The 19,252-nt window shown below is 37.8% G+C and overlaps 1 protein-coding gene across 2 annotated transcripts in view; it reads right to left on the minus strand.

Moving 5' to 3' along the window:
- ITGAV (integrin subunit alpha V) overlaps nucleotides 1-19,252 on the minus strand; it is an 84,861-nt gene that overhangs the window by 59,855 nt on the left and 5,754 nt on the right. Inside the window, exon 2 of one of the 2 annotated variants that reach the window (XM_045841044.1) lies at nucleotides 15,126-15,253. In XM_045841044.1, coding sequence (XP_045697000.1) covers nucleotides 15,126-15,253 — 128 coding nt within the window. Of the gene's footprint in view, nucleotides 1-15,125; nucleotides 15,257-19,252 lie in introns of both variants that reach the window. The other variant, XM_045840977.1, reaches the window with a different exon arrangement.

The raw sequence follows: 19,252 nt of genomic DNA on the forward strand, positions 1-19,252 counted from the left end.
ATAAATTAAATAAAAAATTTTTAAAACAATATGTGGTATATAAACACACGGGAATATTATTCAGCCATTAGAAAGGAAATCCTGCCAGCTGAGACAACATGAATGGATCTGCAGGACATGATGATAAGTGAAATAAGCCAGACACAGCACTGTCAAGTAGCATATGCTTCTCATTTGCTACCATGTTCTATGTTCTATTTCAAAAAGGACTGAAAACGTCCCATGCCATAATAATTGTGGCTATCTGCCTTCGTGGACATCAGGTTTAACTTAAGCTAGAAAATGTGACAAAAAATAAGTACAATTTTTACATATCTTTTTGCTGTTAATTTTATCATGAAGTATTGTAGAGCCCCAAAATCTATAGTTCGTTCCACATGGCAAGCAGTTTGCCAACAGTATTTAATGAAAATAAAGGAGTACCAATCAAAGGTGAAAAAACATCAGACAATATGGCTCTTTCTGATAATAAAAAAAGTACATTTGAAAAACCTGGAGTTTTATTAAAACTTATGTATGTCCTGAAACAACAAGGATGTCTTAAATCATCATGCAATTAAATGTGTTTTCAATTACATTACCAAACAAAACAAGTCAAATGTATTTGGATATAATGCACTGGCATACACTGGAATCCAAAACTTAAGTCAAAAGTCTTTTTTAAAACATATATATCACCCATTGCTTTGAATGCCTTCAGCTTCAACAAGGTCATAACCTCAAATCACTGTATTTTCAAGAAGGTTGCTCAGAAGGAAGTTCCTTTTTTTACCACTCAGAGTTTTTCCCCCAGAGATTAAATCTTACTGTACTTGATTCAACATCAGGCAGAAGTTTTACTTAGGGGAAGTGTGAATAGAGGTGGGTGGGGGAAAAAGAAAAGGAAAGCCTGCTCTCCAAACAAAGTGACAACTTCATTCATGACCTGGCTGAAACTGGCAGCTAATCAGGGTCACATGAGTGAAGTAAATATTTTGAGTCACAGCCCTGAAGTCACCATTTCTAGTAACGCCGGAACTCCACAAGCTGCTTGGACCATGTCACCAAGCTCAAAAGGGAAACTGGATACAGACAACTGCAGAAATTCCAGAGCAGGAGGAAATGCTGCCTCAGGCAACAGTCAAGAAAGAACAAAAATTTCTGTCCATAATTCTGTAAAACACCTTGGAATATTTGCTCTGGTCTTCCAAATAAATTAAAGCGTATTTCAAGCAATGGGAAGAATGAGAAGAAATGTCCCATAGTCTATAAATTAACATCATCATACTCTATACTTTCACTTTCAAAAATACAGAGAATGTTGATAGAGAAGTTTGAAGTTAATTAGCAAGTAAATCACTAGATCCTTGAAGATTTAATGTCTATTTCTGTTGTCTTTTAATTTTGTAAATTGCACTTTATCAGATCCCCTTGATTGTACCCTACAGGACAGAAGTCTATGGAGCAGAGCGAATTTTCATGGATTTAGACTCAGTCAGCTCTTCTCATTTCCTTGGAGTGTTTCAAAACACAATGAAATATTCAGCTTGCTGGAGAATTACGGGAATGTTTATTTTTAGGACAGAGTTACCTTATCACCCTAAAGCTAAATTTTTGTTTCTTCTTTTCCTGCCTAAAGAATATCCTTTGAAGCAAGATTATGTCATCTTTTTTGAAAAGGCCAAAGTCAAGAAGAATGCCAAAGCATTGGAAAATACTTGTAAGTTACCTGTGCTTTTAGTCATTCAGTTCCCATTCATTACTATATGACTCTACGAAAAATGAAATAACTTAGGTCCTCAGAGGGCTTCTTTACTGTCCCCCAAAGTGACTATTAAAGCAGTGAAATGTACAGCATGGAGACCAGAGTTACTAACACTATATAGCTAGAGAGTAAATTTTAATATTTTGCATCACAAGAAATTAATTCTAACTATGTACGGTGATGGATATTCACTATACTTACTACAGTGATCATTTTGCAATATATACAAATATCAAATCATTGTTATACACCTGAAACTAATATGTTACATATCAATTATATGTAAATAAAAACACAATGACACCACCCCGCATTCATCCCTTAATAAAACAGACAATTTGCAGAGATCCTTAAGCAGCTTCTTTGCATCAAACATTACTTTTGCTCAGTCACTTTTTTTTTTTTGGCCTGAAAAAGAAACCTCCCAATATTGCTTATTTCTTTACCTGAAAATTAACAAGTCAGAGAAGGAAACATCTTTGATCATTCATTTAAATAAATAAATCATGGGTACCTCCTATGTGTACATGCAAGGAATACAGCAGTAGGTGAGACAGATAAGGGCCCTGCTATCAAGGCAGAGAAATGATAAGTAATTATATAAAGTTATTTCAGAGAGTCAAAAATGCTATAAAAGAAATTGGAGAGAAAACAATGAAAAGGTAGGGAGACAGCTGCTGGTATCATGTATTTGTACCCTAGTGATAATGCGAGATTATGTACTTCATTGGTTCAAAGCTGCACGTATTCAGATATTAACATCTTTGAAATGAATGTACATTACAGTTGGAGGTGACATAATTTGCACATTTTAGTAGTATATAAATAGTACAACTTAACATCAATGGCACCCCTACATTTACAGTCAACTAATTTTTGACAAAGAGCCAAGAAAATAGTCTTTTGGACTTCTGGCCAAGATGGTGGTGTGAGGAGACACACTTCACCTCCCTGCACAGCTACAAGAAGGGTCATGGCTAACCTCAAAACAGGAAACACCCAGAACTTCTAGAAAATCAACTGCATGGAAGTACCGATGACCAAGGATTTAAAGAAGCCACATTAATCCAGACGGGCAGGAGGGTAGGAGGGGTGGAGAGGACATGGTGTGGTGGCGACAAGATGGCAGCCGCTGGCAGAATAGGCGGTCCCACGTTCACGTGTGGTGGATAAATATCGGGAGGGATACCACGGGAGCAGGCCCAGCCCCGGGAATAAGAAAACAGGAATAAACCTTCATGATCTTAGGTAGTTTTTTTCTTGAACAACTCAAGAAAAAAAAATAAATATAGATGAAGAACAAGAATAGATATTTCTCCAAAGGAGATACACGGACATCTAATAAGTACATGAAGACATGCTCAACATCGTCGTCCACAATGCAGTAATACCACTTCATACTCACTAGGATGACCATATTCATAATTTTTTAAAAAGACATAAAATAGCAAGTGTTCAGAAGGATGTAGAGAAACTGAAACAATCATATATTGCTAGTAGGACTGTAGGATTGTACAGTCATTTTTTACAATAATTTGGCAGTTTCTTATACAGTTAAACACAGGGTCACCACATGACCCAGCAATCCCACTCCTCGGGATCTCTCTAGGAGAAATGAAAACAAGGCCTTGCAAAAACCTGCACATGAATGTGCACAGCAGCACTCTTCATAGTCACCAATAAGTGAAAACAACCCAAATGTGCACTTACTGGTGCGAAAACAAACAAGGGTTCACGGAACACTATTGAGCAATAAAAAAGGAACAGAGCACTGACAACCTGAATGGCCTGTCAGATACAAAAGAGTGCATATTGTGTTCTATTCATATGAATATCCAAAAAAGAGAGCTACATAGACACAGGAGAGTATATTTGTGATTGTTTAGGGTTTGGGATGCAAATGGGGAGTGGCTGACAATGACCATGAGGTTTCGTTTTAGTGTACGGAAAGGCTCTGGAATTAGATATACAGTAAATTATATCTCCATGAAGCTTGAGCTTGTGAAAAAACAAGTGACAAACCTATCAGGTGGACAGGGAACTACAACGTTGAACAGAAATGTGTATGTATAATAAAGACTTGTTCAAAATTAACAGAACATAACAGGAGGATAACAGACTAAGAATAGATAATACAAAACAAAATAAACGAAAAAGGGCTAATGAAAAAGACTTAGCCTAGTCCTGGCTGGCGTAGCTCAGTGGATTGAGCGCAGGCTGCGAACCAAAGTGTCACAGGTTTGATTCCCAGCCAGGGTACATGCCTAGGTTGCAGGCCATAACCCCCAGCAACTGCACATTGATGTTTCTCTCTCTCTCTCTCTCCCTCCTTTCCCTCTCTAAAAATAAATAAATAAAATCTTAAAAAAAAAAGAAAAAGACTTAGCCTTACTAGAAATCAGAAGTGCACCTTAAAACCAGATAAACATGTCCCCTTGCAGACTAAGAAGGACGCTTTCTCATTTGATTTGGAAATAGGCTGTATCATTTTCCTACATGGCAAACACATATCAAAAGTATGTTAAAAACATATCCCTTCGACTTCTGAATTTCACTTTTAGAAATGGATTTTAAATAACTAAAATTCGAACAAAGACATAAGAAGCTTGTTCAAAGCATTTTTAAGTAATTAAAAATCCCAGCAAAATACCCAACACAATAGGAGATGGAATGAGTACATTATAATTTTATGTATTTCTACACACAGAGACACACACGTATATGCACAAGCCAAAGGCACATACACAAACATGTCACACACACGAACGAAGATATCCTATAGCCACTGGTTTCCAGGGTGGTGGGACTGGGAGTTTTCTATTTCCCCTTTGTCTCTCAGTGTTTTCTCATTTTTTAAATTAATAATTCTGCATTATTTGTACCACATTTTAAAAGGTGGGGGGAAAAGTAGTGTGGTATGTTTCCATTAATTTTCACATGCAAATTAGTTAGGAGCCTCCATCTCCCCTCTTAATTAACTTTATGTTTATATTTCATCTCCCACACATAGAGGAGTTGTAGTTCCTAAAATTCAAGAACATTGAAATTGAAAAAGCTCCACCTAGCAATTTTTATAAGCATTATCCTTCCTGTTTCTCAATTTCATATCTTAGAGTCAAACTATTAAAAGTGTATATTGCAAAAAACAATTCATTAAAAAAATCAAAATTCTATATTACTGAAAAAATGTAAGTAAATAATTTCTTTTGACTTAATTAAAAAAATAGTAGCCCTGGCTGGCATAGCTCAGTGGATTGAGCACAGGCTGCAAACCAAAGTGTTGCAGGTTCAATTCCCATTCAGGCCACATACCTGGGTTGCAGGCCATGGCCCCCAGCAACCGCACATTCATGTTTTTCTCTCTCTCTTTCTCCCTCCCTTCCTTCTCTAAAAATAAATAAATAAAATCTTTAAAAAAAAAGTTCCTTAATTAAGAAAGTCTAACAATCAGTGGTTAGATATTTGTATTAATGAAAGGATGATGTGATTTGTAAACTTCAAAGTGTCTTTAAAATGTACCTAGAAGTATAACTGTTGATTGAAAATGACAATAAAGGTCCCTAACTCCAAAATATTTGCAGTCACAGATTACTGAAAAACGAATCATTTGTGAATATAAATGTAGATTCTAAAATTATAATCTATGAAAATGAGAAAGTGTTACTAATTTACCTATAGCTGCCCCAGAAACACCCTTTATATGAAATTAGATATAATTTTTTCCCAAAAGCAAACAAGAAGAGTCAGAAAAGTAGAGCCAGAAGAAATCATGATGAAGTTCATTTCACTGGGATTGGTATTTATTTATTTATTGAGCTATCACTAACTACCAGAGGGGACAGAATCAAAGCTGGCGGCTCCTTCCGTGAGGAAGTCCGGTGGTGCTGCTGGAGCCAGCAGAGAATACAGGCCCTTTGAAATCAGCCACGGCCTGATCAATGCTGGTTTGTTTCCTCCTGGTGATGAGAAGGAAATGATCCTGAAAGCATCTAACATTTTAAAACAAAAACTCTTTGCTGAAGATTTTTCTTAAGCCAAGTCCATGTTAAGTCTTTAAAAAACGGGTATGGGTCAGTCACACTGGCCAGGGAAGAGACTTTAAAGGATATGAATTCAGTTTTGGGAAAACATTTAAAGTGTTAAAACTGTCACCTGACAATAAAGAATTTGGATTAATTGATTTCTAGGTTGCCTACCAGCTCTCCAATTGCATCATTCTGTAACAGAGGATGACAGATGATATCTGGAGAAACAGTTATTAAAAAGAAAATTCCTTAGTTCTATAAAAACTTATATTAACAAAAGAAGGGAGACTATGTTTCTGTATTTTTAAGCGTCTGATTTGCAGGATTGTTGCAAGTGTAGAAACATCTCCACACAGCTCTGAAAGACAGACAATTCACCAAGAGGACCAAGTCATACTTCACAAGCTGTTTCAGAGTCTGCCTAATTGTTTTAATGGCGATGAGTTGGGAATTATGTGGCACAGAGGCTCGAGAGTAGCTAACTGTTTTCTATTTTCTATTAAATACAAGTGTTGTAATATCCAGAAAATACTCCAAAAGCATTTTGCTCCACCAGAGAGCTGGCCCGGCCAGGGTTTGCCCACAAGCTAGAGCCAAGCCCTTCTGGGAACTAGTGGTGAAGTATTCCAGCAAGCCGGTTTGGGTGGGTGGGGGAGTAACCTGACTTCTGACCTTCTCTAGGACAGACTTTACTGGTGAAAGGTGACACCCATTCACAAGATTTGGAAAACAGAAGCATCTCCTCTTTTTAGGGGACATACTTAACCATCACACCGGCAGGCCCGGGCTTTTGCCAGGCCAGTTGTTGCCTGTTCTGCCCGCTCTGGGCAGATCACCAGTCTATTTTTTTTTTTTCCAGAAAGACTCAGTATTGAGAAAACAGGGCACAATCAGTGTGTTGGTGACATCCGCTCCTAGAAAAAGAAAGCATGTTGCAAGGACAAAATTTTTCCCATACCTTCATGGATAGTACCTCATTTCACCCACATGAGACCCTTGAGCAGTGGGTATTATGCATATGCGGCAAATGGGAAAAATTAAGGCTGGCAAACTTCGTCACTTGCCCAAGGTCACATCTAGTGAGTGTCAGAGTGTGTGAATCTGAACCTACACCTTCTAAATCTAATTTGCGCTCCTCATAATCACAAAGCCAAAGCAAAAAGAATGAGGGCAGGGACAAGGCCTGCTTACATAAGCATGGTTTTTACCCTAAGGGAACTTGCAGTATAACCAATACCAAACAGCAAAACACAGAAAAGGGCACCGTGGCAACAGAACAATGCCCCCCACATGACCCACCTCTGCCCAAAGATGTCCAAATCCTAATCCCTAGAACCTTACATGTGACTTTACATGGCAAAAGAGACTTTGCAGATGTAATTAAACTAAGGACCTTGAAATGAAAAGTATTCTAGATTATCTTATCAGGCCCAATGCAATCACACAGGGAGGCAGTGGAGTCAGTGTCAGATGATGTAGCCTGAGAAAGACAGGGGTCGCAGCCACTGCTGTGCGTTAAGACAGAGGAAAGGGCCACAAGCCAAGGAATGAGAGTGGCTTCTAGAAACTGGAAAAGGCATGAAACCAGATCCAGAGCATCCAGAAGGAAGGCAGCACAGGAGACACCTTGATTTTAGCCCATTGAGACCCATTTTGGACACCTGACCTTCCGTGCTAAAGGTCATCAATGTGCGTTGTTTTTAAGCCAAGTTTATATTCACTTAGTACAACAGCTGTAAAGAAGTAATTCAGGCATGAAGACAAAATTGAAATAACAGACCACCACATGCCTGCTACATGAATATTCTCAACATTACTTTGCGTTCCAACATAATATCGTTTGGAGTATATTTATGTCCTAAAATACATAGATCATTCATCCTAAAACTAAATCACATGTGAACCTCTGCTTAAGGTGTACTATTCCACACTCACATTCAGACAAACTAAGTGTGTTTTCTATATATCAATCATCTTGGTGTAAAACAAACAAATGTTATCCCAAAATGACCCCTTCATTTTCCTAATTCCACAATTCTTCAAAGTCATCTGATTCTGTCAATTTAGAGAACTACTGGTTTTCAGCCATTATGCAAACCTTGGTTAAAACTACAAATTGGGTGAAGTGATGATATGAAAGGCTTTAAAAATCCAAGAGGGCAACTATTGTATCATTGCAAATTATAATATTTCAATCACTACACAAACATGTAAAGTAAAACAGTAGGCGTTCCTTTCACACCCTAGGTGTGGTTCTGTACACATATTATGTCAAGAAAATTAGCAGAAAAAAAATTAAAAAGACATGCTCAAATGAGAGTTAAGAGAGCATGTTTTGCAGTTAACTCTCACAAATCCAAGAGATAAATTCAGACTGAGGTTTCCTTTTGTTCCTGTAGGCTCACTAATGCATAAATACAATTTAAAAAATCAAAGCAACAAGTAAATTTGCCATGTTGGATTAAACTTTCTAATAAATTAAACTTTTCATCACAGACATTTTCCCTTAATTGTTTAAAAGGCATGTCTACAATATTTTAAAGATACCCATATGATAATATTATAACATATAATTATACCAAAATCAATGACTAGGAAAATTAGTAGACTATATATACTGTAATGTTCATGTCAAATCTACTTAGCATGGCCAGAAACCAAAGACCCAAGATCTATCCACTGAGCTCTAGATCCTTTTATTGTATTTTTTAAGATTTTATTTATTTATTTAGAGAGGGGGGAAGGGAAGGAGAAAGAGAGGGAAAGAAACATCAATGTGTGATTGCCCCTCATGTGTCCCCAACTGGGGATGTGGCCCGCAACCCAGGCATGTGCCCTGACTAGGAATCAAACCAGCAACCCTTTGGTTCACAGGCTGGAGCTCAATCCACTGACCTATACCAGGCAGGGCTAGATCCTTTTATTTTTAATACAGTGCTCTATGTGTGTTAGGCTTTACAGTAAATTTATTTGGTTAGCCTGTTAGTTTAGAGTATCTTTCTAAAATTAATTTAGAACTTTCCTTAGCTTACTTCCGGCTTCACTTCTTTTTTTCTGTCTTATGTATTAATTATTAGAACTATTGGGATAACACTGGTTATTAAAATTATATAGGTGTCAGGAATACAATTCTATTAATATAGCATTGGTATATTGTATTGTGTGTTCACCACCCCAAGTCCAGCTACATTTCCTATAATGCCCGCACTACCCTTGCCATACACTTAGAGAACTTATATGGGAAATTCTCATTTAACGTTGTTGGTAAGTTCTAGGACTAAGCTAAACAACACATAACAAAATCAATTTTACCGTAGGCTAACTGATATGAACAAGAGTTAAGTTTCTATACGGGACACAAGGAATTACTTGCTTTTCATTCATAAACATCTTTTACTAATCTATGTAAAAATTGTTTCCTCTACCTAGACCCCTATTCCACATCTGGCGAATTCATCTCATTTTTCATTGGCTAGTCAAATGTCACCAAGTGATCTCGGAAGCTTTCCTGAATGTCTCCAGACAGTTAGATAATGTCCAGTTATGCCTCCTTCATTTTGGTATAAATCTATTTGTCTCTAGTGCCCAGAATAAAGTAAAATAAAATTAGATTGGTTTTCCAAACATATTTTTGAAACCTTCCCTTCTCTCCCATTACCCAAAATCATTCCCTGGGGTAGAAAGAAAAGCACACTATAAGTATTCACCTTTCCTCTTTAAAGAGCTAAGAAATCAAGTGTTATGCTACCTTAAAATCAAAATCCAGACTTTCTTCCTTAGCTTCTACTACACATCTTAATGCATGTAACAAACCACAGTAAAAATGGCCTTCTAATAAATTATATATACTGCCTAATATCCAGGTGCATCTTTGGTAAAGTAAACTTAGTCTATGGATTACTACTCAGTAATAGGTATACATTGTATTCATAAAGGATTCTTTCTATTACCTCGTTTTGCAAATGAAGAGAAAAAAAGTACCCTATTATTCCTTTTTTTTTTATTCTGAAGGATCCTAGGCTTCCCTGTACAAGCTCATAATCTGTCATTTCTTAGTTGTGTGAGATAAGAGGCTAGACTTTCAAAGGTGTAAGACTTAGACCCAGCCAGTCAGATACTACGATAAAAGCTTTGAATCTCTAGCAAGTGATGCAGAGAGGCGGGGATGAGAATTATTCTCATGATGTTGTTCCCCACTTAGCAGTACCAAGTCCAGAAGCAGTAAACCCCTCTCTCTGTTAGTACCTCTTCACTCCTGCCCATTTTTCAGGCAACTGGCGAGTTATTGATACACTTCCAGTAAATTCCTGTTTGGCTAAATTTAGTCAGTCTATATATTTATTACTTTCCATGAAGAACCCAACACCTGCATAGAATAATATAGACATGTGCAATCCATATGTTACATGATAGTGAGCAGAAATAAATTTGTTCCCTGCCTTGCAGAGCTTACAATCTAGTTAGGAAAACAAACATATCATAAACAGAAGGAAAAGAAAAATAAGAGAAAGAAAACCAACATGAACTGCAGCTTAATGAAGAAAAAGAGCTGTGCTTAGTGCACTAGGAGTGCTTGTAGAGCAGAAGTTGATCTACAAGCAGGAGGAGCAGAAAGGACTCTTCATGATATTTAACAACCACCATTTAAAAGAACCTTACTAAAAGATGTTTATTATGGTTCTGGAGCTAGCCGACTTCCTTAGGGGAAAAAAAAAAACCTGTTTGTTTTTTTTTTTCTAAAGAGAAACAGCCCAAGAAACAAATGAGCTAAAAGTACTTCATACGGTTACAAACTTCAAATGTTGACCCCACCACCATCAGGGGGCTTCTCATGGCTCAACTACACTTTCAGACTCACCAACTACCAAAGGCCACACATGTAGCACCAGTCTATTCAGAGGATGCAGGACAGAGCCACACATACCTCCTGGATACGAGTCCTTACATGAACTTCCCTGAGCGACGGGGCACACAGCTGTCCAGAGCTCTTCTCTTTGCCTCACCAGATGACAGCTCAGATATGAAGACACGAGATCACACGGGGACAGAAGCGACCCTGGTTCAAAGTCTCATATGCCCCCCTGGAATGACATCACTTAGGATGATTCTATAGCTTAGCTTTAGAGTTCCTGCGAAGAACATGCCAGTGATCCGAGCAACTGTACTCAAAGAACCCCAAAGCCACAGCATTCCCATCATATACATATGGCCTATTTATAGTTTTTCCCAGTCTAAATGCAATTTACCAACCAGAAGCCATTTTTGGCATAAGCAATACTACCTAAATAGTTGCTTAGCCACTCATGACCCTATAAAATAGAACGAGAAACTTAACAGAAGATCAGCTTGGCATGTGGAATTGGAAAGGCTTTTAATAACCATTTCCCAACAGCTGACTTGATAACATACAATTGTAACATCCCTAAATGGATTATTCAGTTAGGTTGCATTGTGCTGGAGTAACAAGCTTCCCCAATCCCCAGGAGTCAAAAACAACAAAGATTACTTTGTACACATACATTGCGGGTCAGTGAGAGTCTATGCTTCATGTCTTCCTCACTTTGGGACCCAGGCCAAAAAAGGATCTATCATTAAACTATCACTAATCAGAATAACACTCCAACTCTTATACCCTTCGGCTCATGTTTTATCTGCTAGAAAAAGCCACATGGGCATACCTAAGTTCGAGGGTTTTCCCAGAAGTTTTAGAAACATGATATGGATGAATAGCTATAATATTACCACATCATATGAATCAGAGCTAATTTAAATAGTTATTTTATAAATTTTCATTCTCAAATTAAAAAAAGAATGGAACCCCTTAAATCATCAATGTCTCTTCTGAACTCAGAAACACAATAAAGCAGACAAACCAATCAATGTTAACTTTTCTTTATCATCCCAAGAATGTAACATAGAATATAAAAAAGGTAGGTAACTTTCCAAATTAACACTGGAGAAATGACAGAGCCTGGATTTGAAGCCAAGTCTGTCTGACTCCAAGGCCCATTTCCTTTCCACAGCATCATGGTGTGGAGCAAACACGGAGTGAGTGAAGAACAAAGAGTCAGAGGGCAAACTCCACAAGAGTAAACCAGAAGCTTCCCCTCCCTGCAGAGAGAAAGAAAGAAAGAAAAGAAAGATGGGACTGAAAGACACAAAAGTCCTCTCCGCTACTATAAGCAGATGGGTAGAATCCGAGCTGGACTGTTATGATGTGCATATTTTAAAAGGATCACTCTGGTGCCATAGAGAACAAACAATCACAGTATCCAGGGCAGAATGGTGAGGAAAGAACCGGAAAGAACAGTGAGGTGTGTGGGCTCCCTGCCAACTGCCTCTCAGGTCTCCTGTCCACCATTCTCCAGCTTGCTGTTTGCATAGGATGCTGACCAGTGTGAAATGTACTGCTGCCCAGGGGCTCCCAACTGGATTCAGCCAGAGGGGAACAGGTACAAAAGATCAAAAGGAGGAAGGAAGGTGAGGTCAGGGTTTTATCCACCAACGCCCCCCCCCCCCACACTGCTCCCTTCTGGCCCCTTTGGGCTAGCTACTGCTCTCTAACAAAGCCCCACAGCTCCTGTCAAGTGGCTCTCTCCACCTAATGTTCTGTCTAGGCAGCTGCTCCTTTCCGGAGCTCTGGAGCTCCCTTCAGGCCCAGAGGCCAAATTTTAGCTAGTGCCGGGGTAATCCTGATCCGTAGGACCCTGCACAATCCTTGGTCAATGGTCCTTTCACTAAAAGCTCCTCAAACGATTCCAGTTTCAGGGGCGCCACCTCTTTTCTGGCAGCACCCTTACTAATTCAGGAGTCTAGGGCAACAGTCCAGGTAAGAGACAATGGTGGCTTGGAGCAGGATGCTAGTAGCAAAATGACGAGTAGCAGTTGATTTCTTACTTGCTGACAAATTTCATGTCAAGCATGAACCCAGATTTTGACCTAAGCAACCAAAAGGATGGAGTGTTGTCAACTGAGATTCATTTTTTAAATTCACAAATCAACAGAAAATATGTGCAAATATATTAAGAGTAGCTCATGGGAAAGGAAACATTATGGCTTACAAATGCAAAAGTGCTTAGTCTTACTGTTAATTAAGGGAATGCAAATTAATATGACATAAAACAATAAAATGTCACATTATATATATTATATACATATACAAGACATAATCATATTATAACACTATAAAATTGACAAAGATAAAATATGCTGCCCTGGCTGGTGTGACTCAGTGGATTGAGCACCAGCCTTTGAACAAAAAGGTCACTGGTTCGATTCCCAGTCAGGGCACAAGCCTGGGTTGTGAACCAGGTTCCCCAGTAGGAACACGTGAGAGGTGACCAATCAATGTATCTCTCCACACAGATGCTTCTCTCCCTCCCTCCCTTCCTCCCCTTCTTCTCTCTCTAGAAAGTAAATAAATAAAATCTCTTTTTAAAAATGCTGATTAATTGGCATTGGCACCGGCCTCACAAAACACAGATGTGTAACCTTTGTTAAGAATAATTTGTAGTTATCTACCAAAACTTTAATATACATATGCGGGGTATTTTGATCTAAAAATGCCCTGCTATGACTTTATCCTACACACACACTCACACCACTACTGCATATGAGCTTTTCACTGTAACGACAGACTGGAAACAATCCAAGTGTCTATCAGTAAGAAATATGAGCAAAATAAACTGGGCTACATATACCACACAATATTATCAGTAATTTGCAAACAATGAAGTAAATCAATATATTTCAATATGGAAAGATCTATGGTATAGATATGGGGTAAAAGTGGGGGGAGTCAGGAGTCTAACAGTATATTCAGTATATTCCTATTTGTGAGTTGCCCTTTTGCATGAATAAGAAAATTCTAGAAGGATCAAAAAAACTGTTTAGAGTGATTGCCTTTGAGCAGGCTAGCGTGAGACAGTCCTATTTTTCACTGTATACCCTTTTGAACTGCTTGAAATTTTTTATGCCAAGTTCATGCATATTTTTTTCAATAAAAAATAGTATATAAAGCCAAATTTCAAAAGAGCAGAATAAATTATCTTGCACTGCACAAAAACCTATGGTGTTGACATCAGAAACATATCTGAACAGTTCAAACTATCAAAACTGAACTACAGTTTCTTCTTCTTAGTAGTCATATTTTGTTAGAAGCTACAAATGCCCTGACCTAGGATATGCACAAGGTCTACGCACAGGTCTTTCTCTATTTGTGGTAAACCTGAGCCTATTTACATACTTCTGGGGTTTTCCAAATGTCAGCCATGCATGGAAAAAAACACAGGGTTTAATGTAGATGGTCTCAAGTGGAAAAAAACAAACATGTGACCTGATTCCTATAAGAGCTGGTTTAATTAATGAGTGTTAGTGATCACGATGCCAAATGGAACAGTCCACATCATAATTCCTGTTTTGCTGACACTATAATTCCCAGAATGAATATATTTTAGAACTAGCAGGAAGTAGTAACAATATGGAAAAAAGAATTAATTTTCCGTAGGCTTATCTTCAAATATTCTATCAAAGCCAACAAACCAGAATCACTAAAAAAAAAAATGTAGAGCTACTGCACCTGGGGAATGCCACACTATTTCTTTGAGGCTTCTCTAAGCTTTCACAAATATACATAAATGTACCAGTCCTATATAAAGGAATACAGGATTATGTAATTTTATTTCACCAATCTAAATGTAAACTTAAAGTTATTTCTTATTTCTCATCTTCCTTGGGCTATTTTTCTCCTTACTATCACAATCATGCCTAACACTAAAATTTGTCCCCATAGATATAATTCTAATGTTAGCAGAACCATGACACATTATTTTCCCAATAAATTTTGGATAAGAATATTTTTTAAGCCAACTACATCTACTACAATGCAAAAGATTCCTCAACTGGTTTTGGTAGCACAACCCAGCCTTCGACATATTCATGGTTAGAGAGCTGATCTTCTACAGTTGTCAGTGAGTCATGCTTTAATTCTGCCCACAGAAGACGGACAAAAAAACCTTGCTGTGTCTATGACCTCCCTCTTCTCAGAAGAGGTGCAAAAACAATTCAACAGATTTTCCCCAGATTTCTGCGGACTGATGTGATCGGCTTAAAGTTGAAGACATTCAAAGCAGTGGAAATGCAATGTATTTTTAATGCTTTTACATGCCACAAAATCAGGGAAAAGTCATATAATAAATCATTTGTTTTTATGTAACTTTCTCTAGGGATCTGAAGAGCTATACATCATTTTATTAAATTTTTACATTTAAACTGAAGCAAGTGCTTCCAAAAATTAAATGACATTAAAAAAAGTCAAATGACAAATTAAGAAAAGAGGCCATTGCATCAACATCTACCTGTTGCATCAAATTCAATTGGCTGGCACCTGCGGTGTGAAGACCAATCACACTTGAGGACTTGCCCTCCTTCCACAATCCCTGGCTGGGTAGTGTTTGCTTTGGGTGCGCCCACCAGAAGAAACATCCTGCTAAAATACAAAAGGGGAGATGAGATTTTAAAAATGGCACAAAGCATAAACAATATCCTATGGCTTAGGAAGAGCAACAGTTCTCTTGATATTATCCACAAAAATACAGGCTGGGACAAAAGTAGGTTTACATTCGTCTGTATGATAATACAATCATTAATAAATAGTGATACAAGAATAAACTGTTTTTCATGTATTCACAACTCTAAACATACTTTCACCTTACAATGTATTTTTTAAACTCTTCACTGAGGGCATAATATTCATTATTCATCTGGAGGTCTCTAATTTACATACATTATTCAATATAGTTTATTCATCCTAAGAACATATTATAAGGCAACTTCATTTTAGGGTTCCATACCATTTAAAAATGTATACAGGTCAAATTTAAATAGTTACAGCTTATTATATGTCAATTATATTGCATTAAAGCTGTTACAAATGTATACTGGCTAGGGTCATGGAAGCTTTGTTTTGTGTGTGTGTGTGTGTGTGTATGTGTGTGTGTGTGTGTTTGCTATACACTTTCTATATCCTGAATGTCAACAGGAAAAAATGATTCTAAATAAACAATTCTGAACTATGGTAGTTCTAAATATTATCATTTTTCGATGTGTAAAACCTGTTTTATAACTACTGTACTTCAATTTTCCAAAAAACAGTGACTAACAAATTTCTCCTCAAAACATTAATCTAATTAATCCCTAGCCAAAAAATTGGATCATTATTCAAATTCCTTATCAGGGTAAAGTTATAGGAAAACAAAGTAATTGGGAGTCAATTTTTAAGTAAAAGTGATCTTGTCTTTAGTTCTTTACTACTGCAGAGAAGGAAAGGAGCTTGACAATAATTTGACAAGTCCAGTGACCAAAAGAAAACCTCACAGGGTGATCTGATCATAAATTCCTAACTGGGCAGGTCACAGCGGGTAGCCACACCCCAGTCATATAACTTCTTTAGTAAAAGGTTTATGCGTCCCTTAAGCAAGGGCTGTCCAGTGTTTTTGTGCATCTAGCATAACACACCTTTGAAATGCCTTTTCAGACCCCTCAAAATGGAAATCAGCCTCAAGAGAACAGTCTTGTTAACTACCCCATAATCCAATCTCTGCCCTGCTTTCTCCCACCTTCCTGTAACCTTCCTTATTTCCCTGCTTAATTCAAAATGCATAAAAAGGGCTGCAAACTGCCATTCAAGTAGCAGTTTACTCAGTCTGCTGAGATCTTGCTTCCACGTGGATCCTGTTTGGCTCAAGTAAATATAAAAATTCTCCACAGGTTTGGATGTTCTTACTTGAGCAATCTTAAATATGGAATGCATCCATTTTAACTTTTATTTTTCAATTTCATTTCTTGTGTGTGGTATCTGCCAAGTCATGTGCAGGGTGTTCGGGAGCTGGCTGCGTGAACTGCTGCATTACGAATATCCTGCTATCTGACGCTAATGTGCAAACTCCATATTCGAAATAGACAAAACTCTCAACAAAACCACACCCTCTTTAATAAAGCTTTATGCAGTCATACTTGGCATCAGTAAAACACCAATGCTCCACTCTCTCTTCACAGCTAAATGACTCTGGGTAAGATATCAATTTAGTTCTCATTCAGCAAAAACTTCCAAAAGAAAAAAATTAGACTATGAATAAGAGAGCCCTCACCCCCCACCCAGCTGCCATTAATAAGAAGGCAGCTTAATGTCTTCACACCCTTCTTTTCTACAGCAGAGCTGGGTAATAGCTTAATTTTGTGTATGTATGAAATTTTTCATTTCAACAGGTAAAAAATGTACCACAAAACTGACCCTCTTCACGTAAATTGAATTATTTTTGAGTGCATCATGGGGAAAAAGGACATTTCAGACAAGTGTACTTTCAGGGGCTACAATGTAAAAAGGAGGAGGGACATTTCTGCAACAGTCCTAAATAAACGTGATACGAGCACAGCTTCGCATATTTCAGTGTTGTGGGTAACTGGCCAGGTTCCAGGAGATCAGGACAGCAGAGCTGGTTCTCAGAATATGCCTAAAAACCTACATGCAGCCCTGGCCAATGTGGCTCAGCTGGAGCATCGTCCTGGTGCAGACTCGGTTCTGTTCCTGTCAGGGTGAAAGCCCAGGTTGCTGTTCAGTTCCGGTAACGGTGCGCCTATGCCGTAGGAGAGACAACCAATGATGTCTCTCTCTCTCTCATTCATGTTTCTCTCCTTCTCTCTCCCCCTCCTTTTCCTTCTCTCTAAAGTAAATAAGCATGTCCTCAGGTAAGGTTAAAAAAAAAAAAAACCCTACAAGCAAAATTCATTTCTGGACTGTCATCACATACCATGTTACACAATCTTCTAGGATTTTTTATCAAAGTTATTCTTCCCACCTGGGAAGTTACTACTTCCCAAGGAAGTAATAAATTATTCCTTGACTGTAGAGGAATCTAATTCATCTTTGTACCTGACACATAATAAGCACTCAAGAAAAATACTTTAAGTTGACAGCTGAGTAGCAAGTAAATTTGATAGCTGTAGGTATTACACTTCAAATGGCCAGGTATAAATTAGCCATTTCTACTACCCCTAACCTCTCCAGCATGTGAAGAAACCATCTTCTAATAGACATCGATTATTGAAATTATCTGTAAAATGACTTTATTTTGGATTTCACATACTTTCTCTACTTGTCTCATTAAGACAGAGAGGGCTGGCTGAGTTCTGAATGAAAACTGCGGCAGGAGTTCCTCGCCTGGCAGCCTGAGTTCCCTGAATGAGACCAAGAACAAGGCTGCTGCTTTTCATCAGACCATCTGCACATCAGAGGCCTGAAATGATGGTGCTTGGAGGTACTAATACGGGTGTTCATCCAGTTTTCCCAAGCATACCCCGTGTGCAGTCTTGCACATTGCGGAAACACCTAAAGAAATGGAAGAACAACGTAAAAGGAATGTGCGAGTGCTGTCAGTTCCTAAATGCAGGGTTAATGGGAGGAAAGAAGCTGAGGAATAAAGTTCTTCATCTAAAATGTCAACGTGTGAAGTTACTTTTCAGAGTATTACAAAGTTTTTAAAACAGAAAAATGAAAAGATGGAGAAAGTAGAATTACCTTAGGCAAATGTTAAAATCTTAAGCGGGAGCTGTGCAGAGAAACATTAAATATTTGTATAGAATAAAGGCTATGGGGTAGTAAAAGGTGCTATCTGAAAAACTGAAGAAACATAAAAACAACACATTACAGAACACTAACGCCTATTAATGTGTTGGGAGGGTGCATTTTATGTCATGTGTTGTTTTAACACAATAACAAACAAAAAGGGCCTCTTAATAAAACACTTCACAGAAAATCAAACAATTGTTACTTGAAGTTCATCCAAGAATATCTAATGAATGTCTACAATAATTTAATTAGGGAAACAGAAGTGACAGACCAGAAAAAAATGTTTGCAATACGAGCAGTATTGTCTAAGGGACACCGTTTGGGAATAAAGGTTACAATTACTGTATAAATCAACTGAGGAAGTCATTTTAAATATCTGAGTCTCAGTCTCAGATACCTCAGTTCGATGGAGATAACAATGCCAACTATAATTACCTAAAAAAATAAATTTCAGAATGTGGATAGATTAAAAGCACACTTAGAAAATCTGAAAACACCATAAACACAAGAGATAATGGCATCAGAACTAAAAACAATTAATAAAATACTCCCTAATGGCACAGGAAATATAATAGTTAAAATCTATTTTTACCGTATTTTTCCATTGCCATTTATTCCCTCAGACCCTCTTCCACCCTGCCCAAATCACTACCCTGTTGTCTGTGTCCTTGAGTTCTCTATTTTTTTCTTTTTTGCTCTATCACTGCATCTTCCACTTCCCCACAAAGCTGTCAGCCTGCTCTCCACAAGTCTGTCTATATTTTAAAATCTATTTTCAAAAGAGCTTTTCTTTCCTTGGTTTTCTCAAAGGGCCATTAATTAACACAAATGCAAAATCTCAAGGAGAAAAGAAGAAGG

The sequence above is a fragment of the Phyllostomus hastatus genome, unplaced genomic scaffold (assembly GCF_019186645.2).
Source record: "Phyllostomus hastatus isolate PE091 unplaced genomic scaffold, TTU_PhHast_1.1 phas_contig_1, whole genome shotgun sequence".
NCBI classification, from domain to species: domain Eukaryota; kingdom Metazoa; phylum Chordata; class Mammalia; order Chiroptera; family Phyllostomidae; genus Phyllostomus; species Phyllostomus hastatus.